The following is a 23249-nucleotide window of genomic DNA, read 5'->3' as shown; positions in this document are numbered from 1 at the left end:
TTCCCAGGTGACCTGCCTCCTGGGGCTGGGGCCAGCCCGTGCTGGGGTACACCCTGCGTCACCTTCCTCTTCTGCATCTGCTCCTTCTGGAGAGGCTGAGGTGGCGCAAGGGCAGTGGGTGCCCACCCATGGGGCACCACGCGGGCTCCAGTCACCGGCCGTGCCCCCGGCGCCGGCTCCTCACCCAGCAGCCGCTGTTGCAAGTGTGAAGCGGGGAAAGGCCCCGTGCTGGGGAAGGGGTTGCGGAGGCGTGGGGGGGGGGACACAGCTGTGGGGGCGTGGGGCACAGCCACAGGGAACCGCCAGAGACCCGGGGGTCCCTCGGCAGACCCTGGGAGGTGCCACACACCGGGTGCCCGGGGCGGTGGTAGCGCAGCAGGGCGGTGTGCGGCACCACGTGTACGCGGTCAGTGCGTGGTAGCTGTGCACACGCGCATATGTGTGGGTGTGTGCCCGCACCCACGGGCGTGCACAGACACACGTGTATGTGCACACAGAGGCACGCGCACACATACACAGCCACAGGTGCAGACACACATCCGCAGATGCGCGCACACATCCGCAGATGCGCGCACACATCCGCAGATGCGCGCACACATCCGCACACGGCGCGCGCGCACGGGCATGCACGCGCACGCACACACGCACTCGCGAGCGCGCAGAACCTCTCTGTCCCGCCCCTCGACACGTGCGTCCCCGCCCCGTCCTCGCGGGTGGCGGCGGGCGGAAGCGCGGGGCGCGTGGCGGCGCGGGATGGACCCGCCGGCCAAGGAGGGGCCGCTGCTGGTGCAGCACAGCTACAAGTTCGGCACTAAGGTGGGCACCGCGCGGGGCGGCCGGGCCGGGGGGGAAGCCCCTTCCCTCCCGTGGGCGGACGGGCTCTGTTCCGCCCCGGGCTGGGCCCGTTGCCTGGGCCGCGGCCGGCGACCGGGGAAGCGGGGCCGGGGCTCTGCCGGCCGAGGGGTCCCGCGCCCGCCCTTCCCCACCGGGGCTCGGCGGGCGCGGGCGGGGCCTGTCTCCCGGCGCTCGGCTGCGGGGCGGGACGGGACGGGGCGGCCGGGCGGGACGGCACCGGCGGGGCTGGCCCGGTCCAGGCGTGACGGCGCTGCCTTGCAGAGGTGGAAGCGGAGCTGGTTCGTGCTGTACCCGGCCAGCCAGCACGGCGTCGCCCGCCTGGAGTTCTTTGACTGCAAGGAGCCGGCGCTGTCGGCCGAGCGGCTGGGCACCCGGCGGCTGGACAAGACGGTGGTGCGGCTGGCGGACTGCACCAGCGTGGGGCCCGTGCCTGAGAGCGGCCCCCGCGCCGGCACCGCCGTCTTCCGCCTGGAGACCAGCGGCCGGAGCTACCTCTTGGCGGCCGAGAAGCAGCAGAGCGAGGAGTGGGTGGCGAAGCTGTGCGAGATCGCCTTCCCGGTGAGTCGCGGGGGGGGCCGCGGGCCGGGCACCGGGGCGGGGGGGCGACCCCTTCCTACCCGGCAGAAGGGGCCCGGCCGCACGGGGGAGGCCCTGCCCTGAGGCGCGTCCGCTCGGTCCCAGGCCGCGGGAGCCGCTGGGCCCGGGGCTCCCGTCCCCGCCCGGTGGTGCTGCCGCGGCGTCTGCCTGGCCGCGTTACCGGGCTCCTCGGCATGCTGCTAGCCATTCTCGGTTGCAGATCCGAATTTCAAGTCGGGCTTCTCGTCCCCGGCGCGGAGCCCGCTCTCGCCCCCCGCGGAGGCCTGGCTGGGCCGGGCGGTGCTTCCTCTCGGCCCAGCCGCCGCCGCGGGTCCAGCCTCCACCGCGGTGCAGTGGAGCTCGGGCTCCCGGCCAGCGGCAGCACCTGCAGGGCCGGCGCTCCCCCTCACCCGGCTCTGGGACCCCCTGCCTGCTGCGGGGGACGCTGTCAGCGCTGGGCGTGCGGCGTGGCCTTCCGTGCCGCTGCCCTCCCTGTGCCCGTGCCTGTGCTGGGTGCTGGGCAGGGCTGCTGCGCAGGGTGGCTGGCCGCAGGGCTGCGGGTCCCAGGATCTTCCCACAAGGACCCAGGTGTTTGACGACGACTTTTTTTTTTTTTTTTTTTTTTTTCCCCTGCTTGCATCCCCCTGCAGCCTGCTGGTCAAGCAAAACTTGTCAGTGCAGCAAGTGCCCAGCTGAGCAGGGCCAAGAGGCACTGGTGTGGTACTGGAAATTACTTCATGTCCCTGCCTGTGTCTGCTTGGTGCAGACTTTGTTGCAACCTGCAAGCGGCTTGCAGGGCCGAGCTAGGGACAGAGCATGTGCCTTTGGAGTGGTGCAGGGCAGTGGCAAGGCAGGGAAATGTCTGCTTGGAGCAGAAGTGTGCTCGTACCTTCCTTCACATGGTAGCTGTCAGTGGTGTGCTTGAAGTCGAGAAGCGAGCTGACAGTTCAGGGAGCGGTGAGCAACAGGCTGCAAGAATAGCATGTGTTCTGGGAAGGCCTGGCCTGGAGCAAGAGGTCTGGGAGCTGCGTGTGGTCCCTCTGCAAAAAGCTGAAGAATCTCAGTTGTGATTTCTGGTCATCTGCCCAGAGAGCATGACTTTGTGTCATGCTGTTTGTTGCTGCCCGGAGGGTAAGCAGGGCCCAGTAGCTTGAGAACTGGGGACAGAGATCAAATTGTGTGGGTTCAGAACAGAATTTTTTTTCTTTTGAAGATGAGGGAAAGTACAGTCAGACAGAGCCTTGAAGGGCTGTGGCAGATTGGCTGGCCCTTGGCTTCCTGACCCCAGGCTGGAATCCTGCTGCATTAGATAGCAGGAGCTGCTGCCCAACTAAAGCATCAGCTCTAAGGGTGCTAGGTTTTAGCAGTACCCGTTCTATTTGGGAGGAAGGGGTAAAGGCTTTTACCTTTAAAAGGGCCTGCTGGCCCTTTTTGGGCCTTCCCTCTTGTTAAGAAGTTCATATGACAGGGCTTTAAACTGAGACTGTGACAGCTTGCCTTCTGCAAAATGTAGACTCTGTTGCAATTCCATCCCATGTGACCCTGAGAAACAGCTTCTAGCTCCAGCCCAAACACAGACCCTCATGCAGTGGTGCTGAGGCACCTCTTGCAGGGCATCTGTGAGCCTTTAATTTGCATGGGGTTTTGCCTGGGAAGGATCTTTGCTATTTGGTGGTAGCATCCCACATGCAGGCCCTTGGGGGACGTGGTTGCTGATAGTTTGTGCATTGCGCTTTCGGTTCTGCATGTGTTAAAATAGAAGTGCTTGCTTCCCTTCTGTGGGCTGTGCACCGATACTGGCACCGCCTTCCTGTCTGTGCAGAAGCAGGACACAGACCCTTGTGTCTCTCCCTCATCAGCTCCCTCCTCTGCTCATACTGCTGGGCGAGCGTGCCTGGGCTCATGCCATGCTTCGGGCGCCAATGTCACCTATGCTGAAGCACACCGGTGAGGAAGCAGAGCTGTTCTGTGCCTCAGTACCAGGGCACCTGCGTGGGCATGCCATAGCAGTCAGACAAGTGGCAGCAGACTGGGTGTGTGGGATGCCCAGGTCCGCACCTGTGGGAAGCCTTGTGCCTTACTGTGGGGCAGGGTCTGGAGGGTAGGGCTGCTGGCAGTAACTGCTTTCTTCTGCACCCTGCCCAGGGTCGCCCTCAGAGCTTCAGGGAAGCCCCTCTTGCTCTGCCTGGCTGTGCTCATCTGCTTTTGTGCTGGCTCAGAGGTAGGGAGCCCTGGGGTCCGTTGCCAGCTGTGGGCAAGGAAGAGCTTGGCATGTTTGCAGGGTAGCCAAGCTGTGCGGTGCTAGGATAGGCCCTTTGTGGGGGAGCAGTGGGGCTGGGGGGCAGTGGCTGCAAAGGGGACCCAGGGGCTGGCAGAGGAAGAGGGAGATGGGGCTGATCTGCTCTTCCTTGGCAGGGAAACAGCCCTGGTGATGCTGGTGTGGCAGCCCGGCATGGCAAAGAGGGTGGCAGGGAGGTGCCAGCCCTGGAGATGGCCGTGAACTCCATCTACTACTCGAGAGACGAAGGTGGGACCTGCTGCTGCCCTGACTTTGGACCACCTTCTGCAGGGCCCTTCCTGCTGCTGCCCCATCACGGGGGCTCCAGTGGGCAGGGCAAGGCCTCACCTGGAGTGGGGGATGTGGCTGTGGCTTCCTTCGCCATCCCCTGAGTGACCCTGTCCCCACAGTGAATGCCTTCTGGGTGACAGTGCAACGGACAGAGGCTGCGGAGAGATGCGAGCTGCGTGGCACCTACGTGCTCAAGGCTGAGCGTGACAGCCTTGTCCTGAAGGACCCGCGGACAAATGGGATCCTCTATGTCTGGCCCTACCGGCTGCTCCGGAGATACGGCCGGGACAAGGTGAGGGGTGGGGGGAGCCCCGTGTGCGCAGGCCTGTTCCCATGCAGGCTTTCCTTTGTGAAACAGTAGGGAGCTGACGTGCCCAGCCAGCCTGTGGCAGTCGTGCAGCAGGCCCTGCCAGAATTGCTATAGCCACCAGCAATCACAGCAGGGTCCCCAGGGGCATCTGTGAACCTGTCTGTCCTTGGCTCCCACCTGTGCAGGAGCATGGGCTAGCAGGCTACCTGTCCCCACTGAGGTCATGGCTGTGCGGAGCCCTGCTCTGTGTGGTCCTTGCCCCACTCCCACTGGGGCCGTTGCAACCCCTGCTGGCCCCTCTGCTGGACATCCCTGCAGCTGGCTCACCCCTGTTCTCCATCCCAGTGCTCCCTACTCCATTGCTGGGGGCAGGCACATCCCTCCATGCTGCACATGGTCTCCCTAGTCTTCGGGGACCTTGGCCTCCCACAGTCTTGGCTCTGCCCTGGATTTAGTGCATGCCTCCTGAAGGATGGTGGTCAGAGCAGGAGGGGCTGTTCAAGACACCACTTTCTCTACATTTGTTCACCTTGTGGGGTGTGCTGCTCTTAGCCTGGCTGACCTGTGTAGTCTGTCCCCTCCCAGTGCCCTCCAGCAGCAAGTCTATGATCTGTCTTGCCACGGCCCTGAGCACAAGAGGTACCTGCCACACTGGATGGAGAGGAAGTGGCCTCCCCAGGGCTGTTTGTAGAGGTGACTGTGTCGGCTGCAGTTTGCTCATGGCACTTTCTGCGGCACTTTACCAAAACAGAAGTGGAAACTGAGCTGCTTGTGGAGGCAACTGGCTCATTGGCAGGGCCTGTGCCAGGGGCAGGGTGAGGATCACATGGCATAAGGAGCCGTAGGTTGGTTCAGCAGCACAGACCCACCAGAGGAAGTCTGGCCCCAGGGGCTTTTGCAGCAACCCCAGAGACTACTGCTGCATGAGAGCGCCGGTGAAGCAGAAAATCTCACCTGGGCTCAGGGACTGAGGTTCAGGAAGGGTGTGGGCATCTGCTGGTGAGAACCTGGGCATGAGTGCGTGCTCAGGCTGGAGGGACACAGCCTTGGTGCGAGACATATCTTTGAAGTGCTTCATACCGTTAACAGAGTAGTGCTGGTAAGGCAAATGCTTTGCTTATTGTTGGTAGCCAAGCTGCTGCTGCTGGCCTTTCTCTTGCAGAGGGCTGTGTTCCTCTGTCTGGTATCTCTTGCCACTGGATTGCTTCCCTACTGCCTGGCTAATGCTGAGCTACCCAAGGTGCCCGTAACAGTTTCCCCTGCTGCACTGTCACTCATCTTCTTGCCTGACTCCAATCTTGGTGCTAACTGCATAATATTTCCTAGACTCTCTGGTGCCCATTGTTGACCCTGCTAGAATTGCTCAGGTAAGGCAGTAGGTCTCCAGCAGGACCTGCAGCTCTGGCCTTGGGGCAGCTCGGTGATGTCCCTTCAAGTGTGCATCCCGCTCAGCTTCCACAGCCTGTTCTGGGCTGCTGGGCAGCGCAGCCTCCCCCTGGCCAGGTGCTGTGGAGCCACTGAACACAGTGTGCCTCTGGGGTGGTGCTCGCTGAGCTGCAGCCCTCACTGCCGGGGGTGGAGGGAGCAGGGTGTTCCATTCTCAAAGGACGCACAGGATCAGCACTGCAGGAAGCGCAGCCTGCACGATGCACTGGGTTGGCAGGTGCTGCGCAGGATGTGACTCTTCCACTTCCCCTGCAGGTGATGTTCTCCTTCGAAGCTGGCAGGCGCTGTGACTCCGGCCCAGGGAACTTCACCTTTGAGACCAAGCAGGGCAATGAGATCTTCCGCCTGGTGGAAGCCTCCATCCGGGAGCAAAAAGCACAGGTGGAGGAAAACCGGCAAAGCTGTGACTCGCTGGATTCAGACAGCCCTGGTGTGGTGCTGATCCACCAGGCCCTGGCTGACTCTCTGAGCCTGGAGCTGCCTGCGGAGGGAGATGATACTGTGGCACCCAAGGCGGGGCTGGCACCGAGGCCCAGTGCAGCGGCAGAGGAGAGAGACGCCGTGTCTATGCTGAAAACCCGGACTCTGCCAGAGCTCCCCGTGCCGCAGGCCAAGCCCACAGTGTCGAGCACGCCCCCCCGGTCCCCTCTGCCAAAGGTGCCTCACAACGTGCTGCCGGCTGAGGACCTATCCAGTGTGTACTCGGAGCCCCTGGACTCAGTGAAGGGCTTTCGGCCCTGGACAGACTCGCTGTACTCAGACCCTGTTGACAGCAAGCCTGCTGGTGGGGCCAGGGTGCCCGGTGGTGCCTCTGATGAGCTGAAGCTCCGGCCGCTGGTGCCTCTGTACTCTGGCACGTACAAACAGGTGCGGGCTGAGGAGCGCAGCCAGCCCCCTGCTGTGCCCAGGCAGAGGGAGCACATCTATGACGAGCCTGAGGGCTGTGCTTCCCGCTTGCTGCCCTCCACCACCTGCATCTACGATGAAGCACGGCCCATGGGTGAGGCTTGGCGCACTCAGGGCCACGACGGCAGGAGCGGCTACGAGTATCCCTACAACCCCAGCACTGATGACTACTCAGTACCTGCCTTCCAGGCCAAGGCCAAGGGCCCCAAGCCAGTGCCTGCCCCCAAGCCCCAGGCAGCCCTTATCCCTAAAGGTGCTGAGAGGAGCAGGGACCCTGGCAAGCGATGGGGGAATGCTGCTCCCGAGAAGGCGGCCGTCAAACCCAGGCTTAATAGCAGCAACAACAACAATGTGGAGGTGCTGTACAGCCAGGTGGCAAAGCCGCAGCACATGCAGAAGAAGGAGCAGTCTGTGGATGAGTGCAGCTTGTCGCCCGTCTACGAGGACTTGGGAGAGATATAACGTGCTGCTCTCTGTCTGTCTGGGGGACCCAGGCCCGTTTGTGAGCAGTGCTGGCTGCTGTCCTCCGTGGGTCATGGGCATGGCTTGGGGCTGTTCTGGGTCAGGCAGAGCCCCTTTTGGCTTGCCAGCACCAAAGGGCTGCATTTCCCAGGAGGCCCCTTCCACAGCAAGAGCAAGAGAGCTGTGGCTGGCGCAGCTGCCAGCGTGCTTCTCGGGCTCTGGAGCTGGCTCCGCTGCCACCTCCTGATCCACAGGAGGGCTGGCTGTGTCGCCCTGTGGCTGCTGCTCTGGCTCCCTCTGACCAGGCTGCAGGGCTGGGGTGCCTGTTGCGGTGCGTGGAAGACTGCTTGCCATCAGTCTCCAAAAGTATTTTTATACCACATTATTTTAATATTAAAACCTGTATGTGTCAGAATGAAATGTTTGCCTGTGGCATGTCTGGGCTGTCAGGTGTATGGATGGGGAAATGGTGCTGCAGTGCAGGGTGGCCTGGCTGTGCAGCATTCACGTGGTGGCACGTCCTTGTCTGTGCCAGACCTACTGCGCTAAGAGGAAGATGCAAAGAAAAATGTGTGCTAGGTTCAGCTGTGGCTAGGATGTCCTGATGCCAGGGGATTGCGGGATACAAGAGTCAAGCTTGCAGATACCTTTATGTGCTGATTGGGGTGCAAAATGTTGTGATGGCCTCTGAGTAGGGCTGGACGGGGCCAGGACCCAGCTCTGCTGCAGCTGGGTGACTGTTGAGTAGACACAGGATTTCTCCTTCCCCAGCCTGATCCCCCTGCTGATTTCCTGCCACTCCCAGCTGCTCTTGAAAGGCCTGGGATGGCCCAGTCTGGATCACATACACTTTAATGGTAAAAGCTGTGATCCCTGTTGTGTGGTCTGAGGCCAAGGGTTTGGCTGTGAATGCTGTGTGGCCAGCCTTGGGTGAAATCTGTGCAGGGGAAACAAGTTGCCCTTTTGGCGATGGTAATGGTTCTGAGAGATTTCATGTCCCTTCTGTGTGGGGCTAGATGAGGTGCTCTAGCACTGGCCATCCCTGTGTGTAGTGATGACTTCTGCAGGTTGATTACAGACAGTGTTAAAACAACCAGCTGACAAACAGTGCTATGATGGGCCTGTGCAGAGGAGTAAGTGTGACTTCTGCAGCCCCAGGGAGCCACAGGCTGCTGGGGAAGTCTGGAGGATCAAGTTCAAGTCCCCAGACTGGTGAGATGATGACAAAGCAGCAAGCTCTGACCGGGCATTTGTCTGATGCCCAAGCTGTGGGGAGGAATCCTCAGTAGTGCAACAATACAGCACAGCTGTATCCAGGACCGATTTGTGGCTGCTCTGTGCTGGGTCCTCTTTCCCACTGGGTTTTTGCTGCAGGAGAAGGGAAAAAGCCTAAGGGGCTTTGGGAATCTGAGGCGGTTCCTGCCTGGGACAAGAGGCATGAGCAGGAGGCATCTGCTCCTCATGGCTGGCTGCTGGGTGGTCCTGCGCTTGTATTCCTGTCCCTGGTGGGTCAATGTATGCATCTGAAGAGCAGTTCTGCCTACCCGTTCCAGAGAAGAGCTCTGGGCATTGCTTAGCGGGGGGCCTGGGCCACCTGCCCATAATCCTTGCTTGTGACACCAGTGTGAGGTTCCAAGACTTAAATGATGAAAAGCAGCCTCCCAGGAATGAAGCCCCAGGGCTCTCCCCTCCGTACGGCTATGGGTATGTGTGCATCTCCATCACTCTGGTCACCATAGCTCAGCATGCTGTGTGCTCAGTCCTGTGGAGCTGAGTGCGGCTGACGTGCAAATTGACTGACCCAGCTTTCAGCAAAGAGGGTGACAGTGAGGGAAGAAAATGCTCCAGCCCAGCACCTGTGCCAGACCAGCGGTCCCTGCACTCCTCTTGGCTGGGAGGAAAGGATATTTATTTTTTCTTGCTTCAGCAATGATACTGTCTCTTGTGCCAGATGACTTGCAACTAAGACATAAGCGCACAAGACAGAAGGAATGCTCCTCTGTGTGACCTGCTTGATTTATGCACCCTGCCACGTGATAGAGAAGTATGTGCAGCAGGGAAGGCTCTTAATCTCTGCTGATCAGGAGAGACGGTCTGGGTTTTTTTCTGGCTCAGTGTTGTGGATCAGACCTGTCGTCTTGCTCGGACTGCTGCTCCATGCTTCACCTTCCCTCCTTTCTGGCAACAGTTCAGGGTGTAACAGATGCTTTGGGAAAGCACAAGAAATAAGGTAAATGCAGAGTGAGCCTTTGGCTGGTCACAGTCTTCCTGTTACCAAAGCCAAAGTCTGCAGTGAACCCTGACTTTGGAACCAGGAGATGATTTTTCTAGACTCTGCCTAGATTAGTATTTCTTCTGTCCGCCTTCACAGAATCATGGAATGGTTTGGGTTGGAAGGGACCTTAAAGCCTGTCCAGTCCCAACCCCTGCCATGGGGGTTGTGATCGGCTTCCCTTTATAGTCCCTTTTCCCTCTTCCCAAGTTCCCTCTGTAGCAGCTTCCTTCTTTCAGCAATAACTCACAAGGTGCTGTTAGCTTACTCCTTCCCATCGGTTAGGCATTTTGTTGACTTTGTACCCCAGTTTGGTATTTATGGTGTGGTTGCCAAAGTAGTTTCTACCTGCACCATCAGTTCAGTCAAGCTAATTCCCCATTGTTTGCCCCAAGTCTAATTTTATCATTTTCGTATTGCTGACTGGTTCGCATGCCGCAGGCTGGACCATTTATATATGCATTACTGCCCTTTGCTGCTCCTTCTTCACCAGTTCTTGTGCTGTGAGCTTGTTAAAGACAGGCAGAGGGGTTTGCCACCAGCTTCCACAGCCCAACAAACTTGTATCCCTGCGCCTGCAGGGCTGTCTGCCCTGTCCTCAAGGAACTTGCCCTTGGCATGTTACCCCCAGCAGCTGCCTGAGATGCAGCCTCCTGCCAGACACGGAGTGCTGCCAGGGTGCAGGAAGAGCAGGTCCATGCCCTGGGCAGCCAGCGGAGCCTGTAACCGAGCTGGGATCCCCGGGAAAAGAGCTGGCTGTGACTGCTCTGCTGCTGCAGCAGTCCTGGCAGCATGGCATCTTCATCATGCCCTTGGTTGTGGCATGCTGTTTATCTGGAGGTCCGGGTTAGTGCTGAGATTGCTACATACAGTACACATTATAAACTACAGGCAGTAAGTGCACGTTATGGTGGATAACTTTATTTTGAAACAGCTTGTCAGAACGAAGTGGAACACAAACCTGTGCTGGTGCTGGGCATCGAGGAAGCCCAGTGAGACCACGCCACCTTGGCTCAGTCGAGCTGCTCTCAGCTCCTGTCCTGGCAGGGGCTGCTGTCCTACATCTGCACTGAAAACCAGGTGAGCATCTGTGCAAGCACTGGGCAGAAGCTCTCTGGAAAGTTCTAGGCCAACACCCCCATCTTCTGAACCCTGCTAAAAAGTACTTGCTGCATTGGCTTGCAGAACAGCCCTGTAGGCACGGACAGGCTGTATGGAGGGAAGCATCCAAACAGCAGTTGGCCGGGAGACTGGTGCCGTGCTGCAGCAAGCTGTCACTGTGTAGAAGCCAGCCAGCATGCTGCAGCTGGCTTGGCACTTGCTACAAACCCCTTAATGAACTGAGGCACTGGGCAGTGAAACTTTATGGCAGCAAGCAAATTGGCATCATCATGGGTAGTGCTGCTCTCACGACAACAGCACTCTGGGCTTTAAAGTCAAAAGCCCCGGTTTTATGCCTGTTCAAACACCCTGCTGAGCCTGCTCCTGCAGGATGAGGGCACCTTGATGTTGCTGCCTACTTTATCTAGCTCTCTGACTTCCTCACCGCCCTGCTTGTAGCTATTTTGCACCTGCTGACATCAGTCTGTGGTTTGTGGCCTGGGCTAGCCTCGTCTCAGAAATCAAAATCTGAGGCATGCTGGGGGCGTGCACTAACAAGAGTGGGAAAAAGGGCTGCTGCAGGGGAGAGCTCAGTCTCCGGGCAGAGGGCTCTGGAGTAGCAGGCTTCCTGCTGACTGACAAAACCATAAAATAACAAGGAGGAACAAACAATGGGAAGTGCCTGTCTGACCAAGACCAAGTTTAGTGTCTTGCCTGCTTCCAGCCCCGTGCGTAAGGCTCAGTGGCCGGGCAAGAAGCCGAGCGGTAACCGCACCTGAGCAAGCTCAGGCAGTGCCCTGGGGTTCACTGCAGGAACTCGTCATACTCTTTGGGGAGCAGGGAGCGCTCGCAGGAATCTCTCCTCACCGCCGGTGGTCTGAACACTTGGGCGGGAGAAGGAGCCATCAGAAGGGGTGCCACCGTGGCTTTTGCTCTGCTCTGGTGCTGCAATACAGGGACAAAGTATGAATGCACCTTGGAGGAGGCGCTGGCTTGTCCAGCAGCACGCTGCCCATCTCTGCACATGCCAGATGCCCCCTCCTCAACTGCACAAGCTTATGCTGCGCCCGTCCCTCTGCTCTGCCAGCTGCAGGTGACATTGCCCCTGCCATTTGCTGCCTTCCCTGTGTTGCTGGGTGTCAGGGAGCTGCCTCCAGCCCTTCAGCAGGCCAGAAGGGCAGAACAGAGACTATCTAGGCTAGTCAAAGGCAAGAGACATACCTGCTTGGGTTGATGCCGCTCTGGTCGTTGGTCCCTGGGCTGAGCCTGCTGTCTGTGCAGAGGTTTGTACAACATACTCTTCAGGTATTTGTAGAGGTTGCTTTTTAGGTGCAAGGGGTTATAAGCAACTTCCACTTCCAAGCTGTTCAGGGCACTCTGCTCAGACAGAAGAAAGAACATAGTGGCTGTGAGATGACCCTAGAGACTGTGGGGTTTGCTTGGGGCTTTTTGTTGCTTTTAGTGTTGAGGGCTTTTTTTTGCAGGGGTGAGTCTTACAGATGCTCTGTGCCACCCTACAGTGACGGGAGAAGGGGTCTTTGGCTGTGCTGCTCCCCACAAGGACCACCCTTAGCTGTGTCTGGAACAAGAGGCACCTACAACCAGGTCCTAATGGATTTAAGCACTTGTAGGATGCAGTCCTATCCTCCCCCCTGCCCATAATCAGCCAATAAGCTGGAGCACCCTTTCTAGGCACTGTCACCCTCAGCTCTCAGCCTCATAAGGCCTCTTCCTCTTCCCCTCCCCCCAACAGACACGCAGCATTGCTCCAAAGAACAGCATTTGCTGGCCGTGAAGAAAGCTGTAGGATATATTGACTGCTGGGAAGAAGTTTTGGAGTGCTCAATCATATTCCAGCTGTCACTAGGCATTTTCACAGCTGCTCCCTCCTCTACTCATCTGCTAAGACCTACAGGGAGGGCTCTGCCCCTCCTGGCATCACCTGAAGCAGACGCAGGCAACTCAGGAGAAGAATGTATGGATGCGCAATAGGAAATGCAGAAGCCTGAATCTACTGGAAGAAACGGAGACACTTTTATATATTGTTTTACCTTATGCCTAAAGCACCTCTCTCTGCAGTCAGAGGAGATCCATGTTCCCCAGCAATAAGGGAGGTGGCTACATCTTCAGCAGCAGCTGCACGTCCTGTGCATCAAGGCTGATCATTACTTTGATCCCTGCTTGTACAACTGGGATCCTTTCTGCAGGTATTTGTGCAGGCTGTCAGTGACTTACCTCTATGGGGCCATGCACTCTCTCGGGCTGCTCAGCAAGGAGGGCTGGGAAGGTCGATGGTAGCAAGAGCTCTCTGATGGCGACTGCTTTGACAAGTAGAGTGGCAGAGTCGGAGGGGATAATGATGTAGTAGGAATGCACCATTATGTTCCAGTTTGGACTAGTATTCTGAGGCTCACGTTTGGCCAAAAGCATCCACTTCCTTTTCTAAATGGCAAAAGTTAACGTGACCAATGGGCAATGGCCACTTCCTTCAGCACTTTCACTGTAGGGGCTGCTGGCTTCAGGGGCAGATACATTCATACGTGTCAGAATAAGAACACTATTCTGCATTATGGTTGAGGACAGTATGTTGGGGTGTGTATGTTGGGTTTTTTTTAATTGAATGCAAGACAATTCTTAAGAAAAAACATCCAATTTTGCTTTACAACTTGTCAGTAATGGAAATTCCTCCACATCCAAAGCCTTGGTTAATTATTTTCACAGTTAAAAGATGTACATCTAACTTCAGCCCTGACTGTTGCACTTTGTTGATCCAAACACTGGATTTCTGATAGGCAAGAGAGCCTTCTCTAAGGTCTGTTGTGCTGTAGCATCTTTCCAGTGCATGCACTGGCTGGAAGGATTTACAAGCCCATCTCTGGGCCATAAGATGAAGCTACAGCTTTTGAAACATGTTCTCTGGGGCAGGCTAGACAGATTTTATTAGATGTGCACTAACTATTCCTTTCTATGGCCAGCCCTCCCCCTGAGACTGCAATTTTCACACACTCACCAGAAGACTATGACATAGAGCATGGAAACTGTGCTGATTTATCTCCAGTTCATCCCAGTCAAGCTGCCAGCAGGTTGTGGGCTTGATGATGAAGGGCAGACCGTACAGTACAGACTCGCAGACCCCTTCAGACTTCAGAGCCCTGCAAATACACAGCTCACGTTAGCAAAGCACAGCCAACATGAAACCAGCAAGACAACTCTACCAGGAGATGACTAGCTCAAGTGGCTGTGGCATTTATCAGCTGCAATACTGCTACAAGCACTTGATGTCTGTGTTGGTGTGGCCTGTCACTACGAAACCTTCCAGAACAGTCCAACTGCAGTGAAAAGAAGCTTTCTTGATTTCCAGATTCCCTTGGACCTGCACTGACAAGAGCACACCATGAAGAAAATCCAATCTTCATACCTTTTTTTTTTTTTTTAATACAAAACGGTGTTAATCTGGCCTCTTGGGCAATACCTCACCCAGGCAATTACATGTCTTCCTAACTGCTGTTTACTGGATCGTGGTTATCTTTCACGTAAACTGACACGTGCTCTACTCCCACACAGATCCAATACCACACCACAAACACCACTACAGACCTCACAGTGCTTGACATTGCCTGCCCATAGCACACTGTGCTTTGTGACAGAGCATATAAATTAGCTTCAGTGCTGTGGCTTGAGCCATTTATGAACAATTACCGAGTGCTCTTCAGCTACTGACAGGATGAGAATAATTTTAAGAGCAACTGTATAGTTCAGAAATTACACAAAATTTTTCCTATAAATAACCCTCAGAAAAGACACCAGAGAGCATCACTCTTCTTGTTATGCCTTGTGCTTACCAGCCATAGGCTGCTGAGAGGAAAATGAAAAAATTCCTATGTGAAGTCACACAGTGCTATGAGGCTTTGCTTGCTTTTTTACTACTAGTTAGCTCAGGCTCTGACACCCAGTTAATTGCTATGGCCTCATTGGGTAGTGAGACAACAGCAAATTATATATGGTCCAATGGCTGCAATCTGCAGAACTTCACACTGGAGGGAAACAACTGTTGCATTAGTAACACCTACAGTGTTACGCTCATAAAGTGCTAGTGTCATGGGAACACCATTTTTGACTCTGCACTCCTGTCTGCATCTGCGGGATGTGCTGTTCCATGACACTAAGAGCAACGGGGTTAAGGGTATCTTACATCAGAATTTCACTTGCTAGCACCGAGTCCCCCAGCACTTTATGGTGATGCTGCTAGGTCCTAGCTGAAATTGCACAGAAAGAGTGAAGGCTGCTATTATACCAGCCTTCCAGTTAACAAGCGCAAAGCATGTAACGACACTTACTTTATAACCCGGAGTTTGTACAGCACTGTGGCTGGCCAGGCTGCCATCTGGCAGGGTGAATTCAGATCTACCGCTCTCATGGTGCCATCAGCTGTCCCAGAAAGTAGAGCTGGGTCGAGCAATCTCTCCTGCAAATCGCATTTCAGGCACACTAGGAGAAGAAGGTTGGGTTAGATTGCTGGAAATGGCAATGTTTAGCACATGACATGTTCAAAGCACTTAAAAACACTAAGTTAATGTTTTCTGGCAACAGCTGTTGAGGGAAGAACAACACTAAAGCCCCCATTTTACACACCAGGGGAAATACCACACACTTGGCATGGTAACGAAACAACGATTGACTGGTAACTGGGCAGGCAAGTTCCAGTCTTGGGAACCAGCGGCCAGCTGTAGAGGGAGCAGCAGCTCATTTCCCAATGCCACACTGGGTTCAGGGTCACACATTTTTGGGCAGCTTTTCTACCTCTGTGCGTGTAGAAACCCAGCACACCACCAACACCAGCTCTGGTATAACATGAAATATAGCTGCATACAATTTCTCTGGCCTTCTACACATTTCTTGAGTGAAAAAACATGACTGCAGTGTAACTTGGTCTTGCTAGCTATAATAAGACAATGCATTAGGTATGAAATTCAGCGTTACAATGAAGGAAAATCCACCTTTAACAAAATATAATTGCCTGTGCTGGTATGGAGGCTGTTATGGTAGCTACTACATAAATTAAAAGTCACACCAGGCTTTCTGATCTGCTTGCTGTGGAGCATATCTGCAGAAGCCACCAGCAACTCTCTGAGGCTTGCTTCCAGTCTGGAACTGGCCTGTGGATCACCAGAAGAAAACAAGTGTGCTTCTGCTGTAATGGCAATGGGAAGCTGTGCATGAGTACCCTACTGGAGTGGGATATAGTACCATATTGGAGAGGCATGGAAAGGGAATTGCCAGAATCGCACGTGCAGATTCTCATGGCAGTGCAATGCTGACAACGCAGTTAACAACTTATGGGAAACATCTATGTCTGCTGTAGCTGTTGGGTGTTTTCAGTGCTCACCCGAGGATGGATCAGGGATTTGGACTTAGACTGGTAAAGGAAAAAAAACAGATATTCCTTATAAATTTTCCCCATGCATTATTATAACTGCTAGCAGCTCCAGCCAGAACATTAGCTACTTTAGCGTTAAATCTACAGATATAAATACAAGCCAATCTCTTTGTAAGACTGCCTTTATTTAAGGGCAGCTCTGGCACAGACTTTTAGCACTGAACACAAGGAACACAATTTTTAGGGCTACACAACTGAGCCAGAATGCCTTGGCTCTCAGTATGTAAGGCCCCTTTTACCTTGACCAAGTAGCTCTAAATTCCCACACACCTCAAGGCTCATTTTGGCTGCGGAATGGAAACAAATTATAGCATCAGCAGCCACAGGACACAGCAGCAACCTAGAAGTATTCTAAGCAAATAGCCCCTCTCAACCTGAGACAACAGAAACTTCAGAGAGCTTTCAGAGTCACTCAGAGACTTTACTTGGGTGAGGGACATGAGAGAACATGCCCATAGGACAGGCCTGGGTAATCTTTAAGGCTGTGGGATGTAGGAGCTCCCTGCAGAGTGGAAGAGAAAATGAAATACTTAGGGTGGTCCTGGGTGCAGTGGCATGGCTGAAGCCTCCTGACGGAAGGAGGAGATGGAGGTGTTCTCTCTCTGTGCCATAGTCATGTAGCCATGTTTTAAACAGCATCTCCAAGCTGATGACGTTGTCCTCTATGGTTTGCACATCGATGTCCATTCCCAGGATTGCAACATCTGCAGGAAAAAAAGGTGAAAAAGCAAGGATATTTTCAGCCATGGAAAAGAACATTCTTTTTGCATTTTCCACTACACTATACCTTCCTAGCCTCTCAAGTGCTTTCACAGAAGAAGTGCTCCAGAAGCCATGCAAACCACAGCAGAGCACTGTGATGCCAGCCCTCTTAAAAGGACATTGCTAGAAGGTGAGCTGCTCCACAGGCTACACCAACACCTTTCTCATCAAAGGGGTGTGTGGACTGGCTACTACTGTCTTCAGAGGACTAGTTGTGACTGATGCAAACCATCCTGTGCCGTGGTCACCTTAGCACCAGCCTCAGAGACTCTTCTCACAACGTTAAACCATTTCCTCCTTTTCCCTGAACAAGGGACACTGGACACGTGATGCTATGAGCAATCAGAGATTGCAAAACTAAACTGCTATAGTGAAGGGAAATTTTGTAGTAGTGATGGAAAAGATAAATGTTCCTTTGCAATATGGCTGCAAGACTAAATTGCTAAACACCCTCAACATGTGCTTAAAGGAGCAGCTAGTCACAGACCTGAGAAGAGCAGAAGCAAAACTTACTCTGTGTTGATCAGGTCCAGGACAAGTGCTTCAACACATTACCATGGAAGTGCTGGCTGGTAACACAGCAATCCCACAGTAGAACATCCTTGCAGATACAACAGTCAAAACTACCCAGGGCCATTACATTTTATTTCAAATAAGTGAAATGCATAAAGTTTAGAGATTTTTTAAAAAGAAACTAAAAGGAAAAAGTCAAAATGTTTGCAAAGACATAGCAAGTACTTAAGCTACCATGTTGGAGGTGCAGAGCAAATGTATATGATCTAGCTACAACATTTAGGAATGGAGAAGCACAGGCTGGACAGCAGAGTTAGGAAGGTCACAAACAAGGTTAAACCCCTGCAAAAAAGCCAGAACCCAAATCACCCCAAATACCTCAAAGGTACATCCAAATGAGAAGCTAGCATAAAGTCTAGCAGATTAAGTAATTTAATTTAAAAAAATCTATAGGTAAAAGTGAAAAAAAAAGCAACCAACAATGTGATGAACAATTTGAAAAATGTGTAAGACATGTAATACACCCATTTGTAAGCACAGAAGGAACAGATAGCCTGGCAGCATTCATAGGGTCACCATACAGCCAAGATGTGAAACAGGTATTCTGAGAAGATGAATACATAGCAGAAACAGCCTTTTTTCCCCCCAATGTGTTTACCAGGCCAGCTGGGGACTGAAATACAGTGCTACATCCACCTGCAATGAGAAATCTTTTCTTTATGCATTAATATTTATAGTTTGCAAAAAATGCCACTATGCTTCTGCTCCTATACTGGACAGGGGTGGGGGGGAAGGCAGAAATTCATTAATCTCCCTCTACAGGGCAAATAATCTAGGGCTAATATAATGACTGTAATCCTTCAAATGGGCTGCAACTTGCAAACACACTTTTTGTAGTACGTCCATTGCAGGAGGACATGGTTTCTTATTGCCTCCACCTTCCAGCCTTGAAGAAGGCACTGAGATCATGTAGGTCATGCCTCTGCAGCAAAGCGGAATCAACATCTACTTACAACCGGAGGTCCTCCACACTGTCCTTGCTGCTGAAAGCCTTTTCTTCTTAATGTCCAGTCTGAGTGTCCTGGGCTGCAAGGACATTTCATTCCTTTTTTTTTTTTTTTTAGTTCTTCCCAAATCTGTACAGTAAACTGATTATCCTCTCACTTTTGTAGCAGCTTTTAAAAATGTATCTTAACACTTAACACATTCCTTACCCCAGTCTTCTCTGGTGCTTATGGGAATAAGTTTCTCCCCCACAAAACAATGCTGGAGGATACTCTGGTGGAAAGGAATATCCTGCTTCTCTCTGGAGACTGCTCTTCATCAACAGAGCTATTACCTCTGTCAGCCACCTGCCCTGATGCTGTGAGTCTTGCTCTCTTTTCCCTGCAGAATGCACTGATGCACCTGGAGACCATGATGGATGTGTTTCAGCTGTGAGGCACTCCCTACTTTTTTTACACTTAACGTTTGTCTCTGGGATGTGCACTGAAGATGGCATTAATAGTTCAGAAGACAAAGCACCAGGAAATCCATGTAATTTACTTTGAAAAACAGTCTATACACAGGTGACAAGGGGAATTATCTGTGTTTTGAGAGACAGCGTTTTGGGGCTGGTAAATGTTTTAGTCCTTTCCTTAGTAAACGTTTTCCTGGTTTTTTGGTTTCTCTTCTGTAATAGATACGTAGCCACTTATATATCTCAAGTTGCAATACATGGCAATTGTAAAAAGAAATTCACTGCATTCATTGCTGTCCATTTTTAGGAAGAACAGGTTGGGATGTTGGTACCTATTGTGCAATGAGTTGTAAAATTCCTGGATAGCAGATATGCAGAGCCATTTATTGGTCAGCAATCTGCAGAGTGCATATAGAAAAAGGTTCCTGAGACTTGCAGAAGATGGATTATATGCATAAAAAAATGTATTAGTGCTTTATCTTCACTGCCTGTTTTGTGTTTTCCCAAACCAGAAGTAGATAGGGACAGTATCTATATCACATAAAAATATAAATCTTCATTAGCAAATGGCATGGTAATGCTGAATGCGTTTGTAATGGGGTAGGGGCACGAATGAGATAATAATAATTCTCATGTTATCAATTAGAGCCAGTCCACTGTATCTTATCAGTTACTCCCACACGCTATTCCCACACATCACAAATGCTGTATGCTGTGCTCTCTTTATGGGACTTATGTCATGATCTCGGCTCCAGTCTGCAGTCTGGCAAGCCCTAATGTTTTATCAATAAAAAAACACTGCAGATTTACTCTCTGTGCCACAGAGGAGCTGCTTTACAGTTTTGAAAAAGCAATCCTTGTTGCTCATCACATGGTCTTTGTCTGGAAATGCACTCTCCCAGGGAGGCTGCTCTTGTGAAGAAAACAGCAAGCACTTTTCATTCATGGCAGGCTGGTCTTAGTACGTTCAAAGATATTGTCAGACTTGCCAGCTGCGAGGCTTCAAAATATTGGAGTCTTTTCTAGCTGCATTAACCTGGAAATGAGCCTATGAGAGGATATCCTGATCCTGCCTTCCTTCTTTCAGTACCACACAAAATTGTAATTGAATGTTTTACAGCGTTCCCCCTCCCCATGGTAAAAGAGAGAGGAAATTTTCTGGGTGAGCTGAAAAATCATATGCTTTCTCAGGATGCAGATTTTGCATCTCTGCATCTTCCTGGCATTGGAAGAAGCACTTCGTAGTCTAGTACTATGTGGCAGTAAAATAACACAGATAACATTAATTCACGGTGCAGCACCCTGGCAATGGATTAGGGTCTCACTGCAGTAGCTGCAGTACAAGCAAGGCAATGAGATACCTGAACCTTGAAGGTCTTGCAGTCCAACAGAAGATCCAAAAGAAAGAAACAGGGTAATACCATATACTCCATAGAGGTCTAAGAAGAGAATGCAAGCTTCTCACAGAATTCTCCATTAAAGTGTCTGGAAATCATGAAATACAAGTCCATTTTATCTGGCAAGATAATCAAGTGACGTCCCACTGAAAGCCTGAGCCAAGTGTCACAGCTGCTGCCTCTCTAATGTCTAAACCCCCAGACTGTTTGTGCCTTCCCCAATGTGAGTGTGCGTTTTGAACGTGACACTCAGCAGCATATTCAACACTATAGGTATCTTTTTCTTGCATAAATGGAAACCTGTAGCCTGGACCAGATAGTTAACAAGCCCAGTTTACACAAGGCTGTTTCTGTGTATGACATTTGCCAAAGGTAACTGCTTCACAGACAGGGAACGACTGCACAAACATGCCCCAAACTCTGTGTTTTCCTCACGTTCACTAAGAATTTGTCTTATGTGCGTAAATTTCACTTCCAAAATTCCTTAGAGGGTTGGGGCAGGAGGATGGAGAAAAGCTAAGTATTTAATTCCAACAGCTGTTATCTCAACACAGGTTTGATGTCGATCAAGCAGATCAACAGGATTTCTTTAAAGACAAAAAGAGATGATAGACCCTACAGCACAGATTTGCAAGTTAAGTGAAAACAGGCTCACTGTTTCTTTTCCCATGGTAGCGTGAGCCCAGGCCTGTTTCCTGATATCGAACAGTTTTGATGGAAGAATGGAATGGAGGGGAGGTAGGTAAAACTGTTTGTTTCAATAACAACGGCTCATACAGTACACAAAATTATAGTTTTAGTTGCTCCTGGAAATTTTGCCAACTTCTTTTATTCCAGTATGCCCTGAATACCAAAACATAATTGTTAACCAAGTCTCAGAGCTTCCAAACACCCTTATATATAAAAAAGGAAAAAAAATATTGCATTTATTCCAGTGATTTTCTATGTTTAGAAGATCACAGAAGATCTAAACATACAATCATAGAATCACAGTTCCCAACTTCTTAATCCTTAATTTAACTGTTTTCCTGTGGTATGGCATTTATATATAGGTATATATGTTCAATAATCTCAGTTTTGTTATCAAAGTCTTAAAACAACAACTGTGTTATAAGCATCAGAGAGCGTGGGACTGTTTTTCCCTATCACACCACGGTAGTAGTTCTCAAGCAATACAACATCTCTTGCTATATTTACTGAAACAATTTTGTTAGCTGTTGCAAGTTTCTTTAGGGAAGCAGATTGTCCAGTAAATGTTTTCAGTTCATGTAGGAAGCTGCTGTGATGCTTCTTCCACTTTGAAAGCAAGTTTTTGTGATGCTTTTCAAAATGTCATTTAGAAGAGGTATGCTGTGTGCTATTAAAATGTAATAAAGACAAAGCTTCGTTTCCTATTCACTCATGCCATGTTTCAGCAACTGCCATTCTTGGAAATCCCACAACCTGCATGGGATTTCCAGTAAGTTTTTTTCTTTCCCCCCCCCCCCTTAATATATTTAGTCTGTGCCATTTTGAAGGTCACTAAATTAATAGTTTGGTTTAAATACTCGTATGATGTTCACCACTACCTAACCCATATTGTAAACATTTTTGCAAACTGTGCTTAAAATTTCACTTTCGTGTCACCTTAAATAGTGTAACCACACATAGTGAAAGAAATGACAGACTTGTTTATGAGGTTTGGAGACGATAAAACTCAGCGCTACTGTTGCATGCAAAAGAACTGCCTGACTGCACTGATGTTACACCTGAGTAATTATCTGTTACTTTCCTTTCAAGGAGTCTGCCAGTAACAAAACTTGGGTCCTTGGGTGAAAAAAAAAATATCTAGTAATAATCATGAGCTACAGCTCCTCATTGTTAAGAGTCAGTCCACATTTCTATTGCTTCCAGACTTGGCATTCATGCTAACGGGTGGCTGCTGATGATCTGTAACAGACCTCTCCACCTTATTTCTTTACCTTAAAACTAGATGCCTTTCTAAAGGTTCTCGATTCTGCAGAAACCGGGGGCTTGATTCAGAAATCTAATAAAACTGTATACCCATGTTATGAAGGCAGTAAAATTCAGTTGCATTCTTAAAGTCCATCAGTATTTACAAGACAGAACAAAAATCCATTACTCCAGTAATGGCCAAGAGAGTTATCTCCCAGAGGAAATATGACATGCAGTCTGTAAAAAAGAAAAGATTAATGCATCCAATCTAACTGGGAAAGAAAGGTGAAACACCAAACAGACCATTCTGGTCTACCTAAGGTCCAGGCTGGTCGTTACAGATAGACGGTGGATGCATTTATGAAAGACAGTTAGATCTAGGAAAACATGTTCGTGCTCTCCTTCTTGAAATGAGGAGTCATGGATATTAAGTCAGGAGAGAAACAAAGCATTGAGTTTAAGTATGTTTTAACAGAGGGTTCTGGAGAAGCAGAATGTCAGAAGCCAGATACGGAGATGCTCAGCCCCTTCACACACAAGAAACGTCCATCCAAGAGAAAAGGGAGAGATGCCAGTAACAGCTGCCTCCCAACAGCACTCCTGCCCGACAGGAAGGCTGTTTTGAAAGTAATACCCAGCATGGCTGGATGAAAAAAATCAATGTGTGGTCTGGTCAAAAGGTGCATTGGGCAGGACAGTTCCTGATTTGGGGACCAGATTTAAACCATCCCTTCTGAAAATCTGGGACAGTGAGATGAAAGAACTTTGAGGAAGTTTGGCTAGCAGGGCACAGCTAACGGGTCCTTACAAAGCAGACATGAGGTCCAGCAGCTGGAACAGCAAAGAGACAGAAACCTACAATGGTACAAAGACTTTTCATGAAACCCAGTCAGGAAATATTTCCACTCCCATTGGTACACATGGAGGCTTCTAACTGTTAAAACCTCAAAAAGAGGAGAATAGGACCAACCAAGAAAAGAGCTCAGACTAGCAATCTAACATTAAAGCCCTAGAGCAGGTCAGAAGAAATTTTGAGAACAATTTACCTAAGCCATTGCAAACAGATTAAAATTTTTCAGGCTAATCAGATTCACAACATTTTAAGGTCTCTGAGCTCTGTGGTAGAGCTATATATAATAATAATGGAAAAAATAAATTGGAAGCTGTCATTTGCTTCCAATAAGCTGAGATGGAGATGGCACAAAATGAATTTTTCAGGCAGAGGATTTAAAAACAGACGATTTTTCGT

General features: G+C 51.3%; 2 protein-coding genes across 5 annotated transcripts in view; one reads left to right on the top strand and one right to left on the bottom strand.

The window, feature by feature from the left end:
* Positions 1–697: 697 nt before the first annotated feature.
* On the top strand, positions 698–7542 carry DOK1 (docking protein 1). Its single transcript, XM_040589341.1, has 5 exons — positions 698–816; positions 1117–1413; positions 3847–3958; positions 4120–4292; positions 6012–7542. The coding sequence occupies exons 1-5, from the start codon at positions 754–756 to the stop codon at positions 7122–7124; spliced, it is 1758 nt and encodes a 585-aa protein (XP_040445275.1). The 5' UTR covers positions 698–753; the 3' UTR covers positions 7125–7542.
* Positions 7543–8708: 1166 nt separating this feature from the next.
* The window catches only part of LOC121086060 (meiosis 1 associated protein), a 37638-nt gene continuing 23097 nt past the window's right edge, over positions 8709–23249 (bottom strand). Inside the window, exons 4-10 of one of the 4 annotated variants that reach the window (XM_040589267.1) lie at positions 18223–18295; positions 16360–16638; positions 14835–14985; positions 13508–13649; positions 12733–12939; positions 11719–11874; positions 10296–11442 (exon numbers count right to left, since the gene is read on the bottom strand). In XM_040589267.1, the coding sequence (XP_040445201.1) occupies positions 11302–11442; positions 11719–11874; positions 12733–12939; positions 13508–13649; positions 14835–14985; positions 16360–16638; positions 18223–18295 (1149 nt within the window). In that variant the 3' untranslated portion in view covers positions 10296–11301. Of the gene's footprint in view, positions 9331–10295; positions 11443–11718; positions 11875–12732; positions 12940–13507; positions 13650–14834; positions 14986–16359; positions 16639–18222; positions 18296–23249 lie in introns of those variants that run through there. The other 3 variants (XM_040589249.1, XM_040589240.1, XM_040589258.1) reach the window with 3 other exon arrangements.

The sequence above is a fragment of the Falco naumanni genome, chromosome 1 (assembly GCF_017639655.2).
Source record: "Falco naumanni isolate bFalNau1 chromosome 1, bFalNau1.pat, whole genome shotgun sequence".
NCBI classification, from domain to species: Eukaryota; Metazoa; Chordata; class Aves; order Falconiformes; family Falconidae; genus Falco; species Falco naumanni.
Note: the sequence above shows the minus strand (reverse complement) of the source record. Positions and strands in the feature narration are given on the sequence as shown.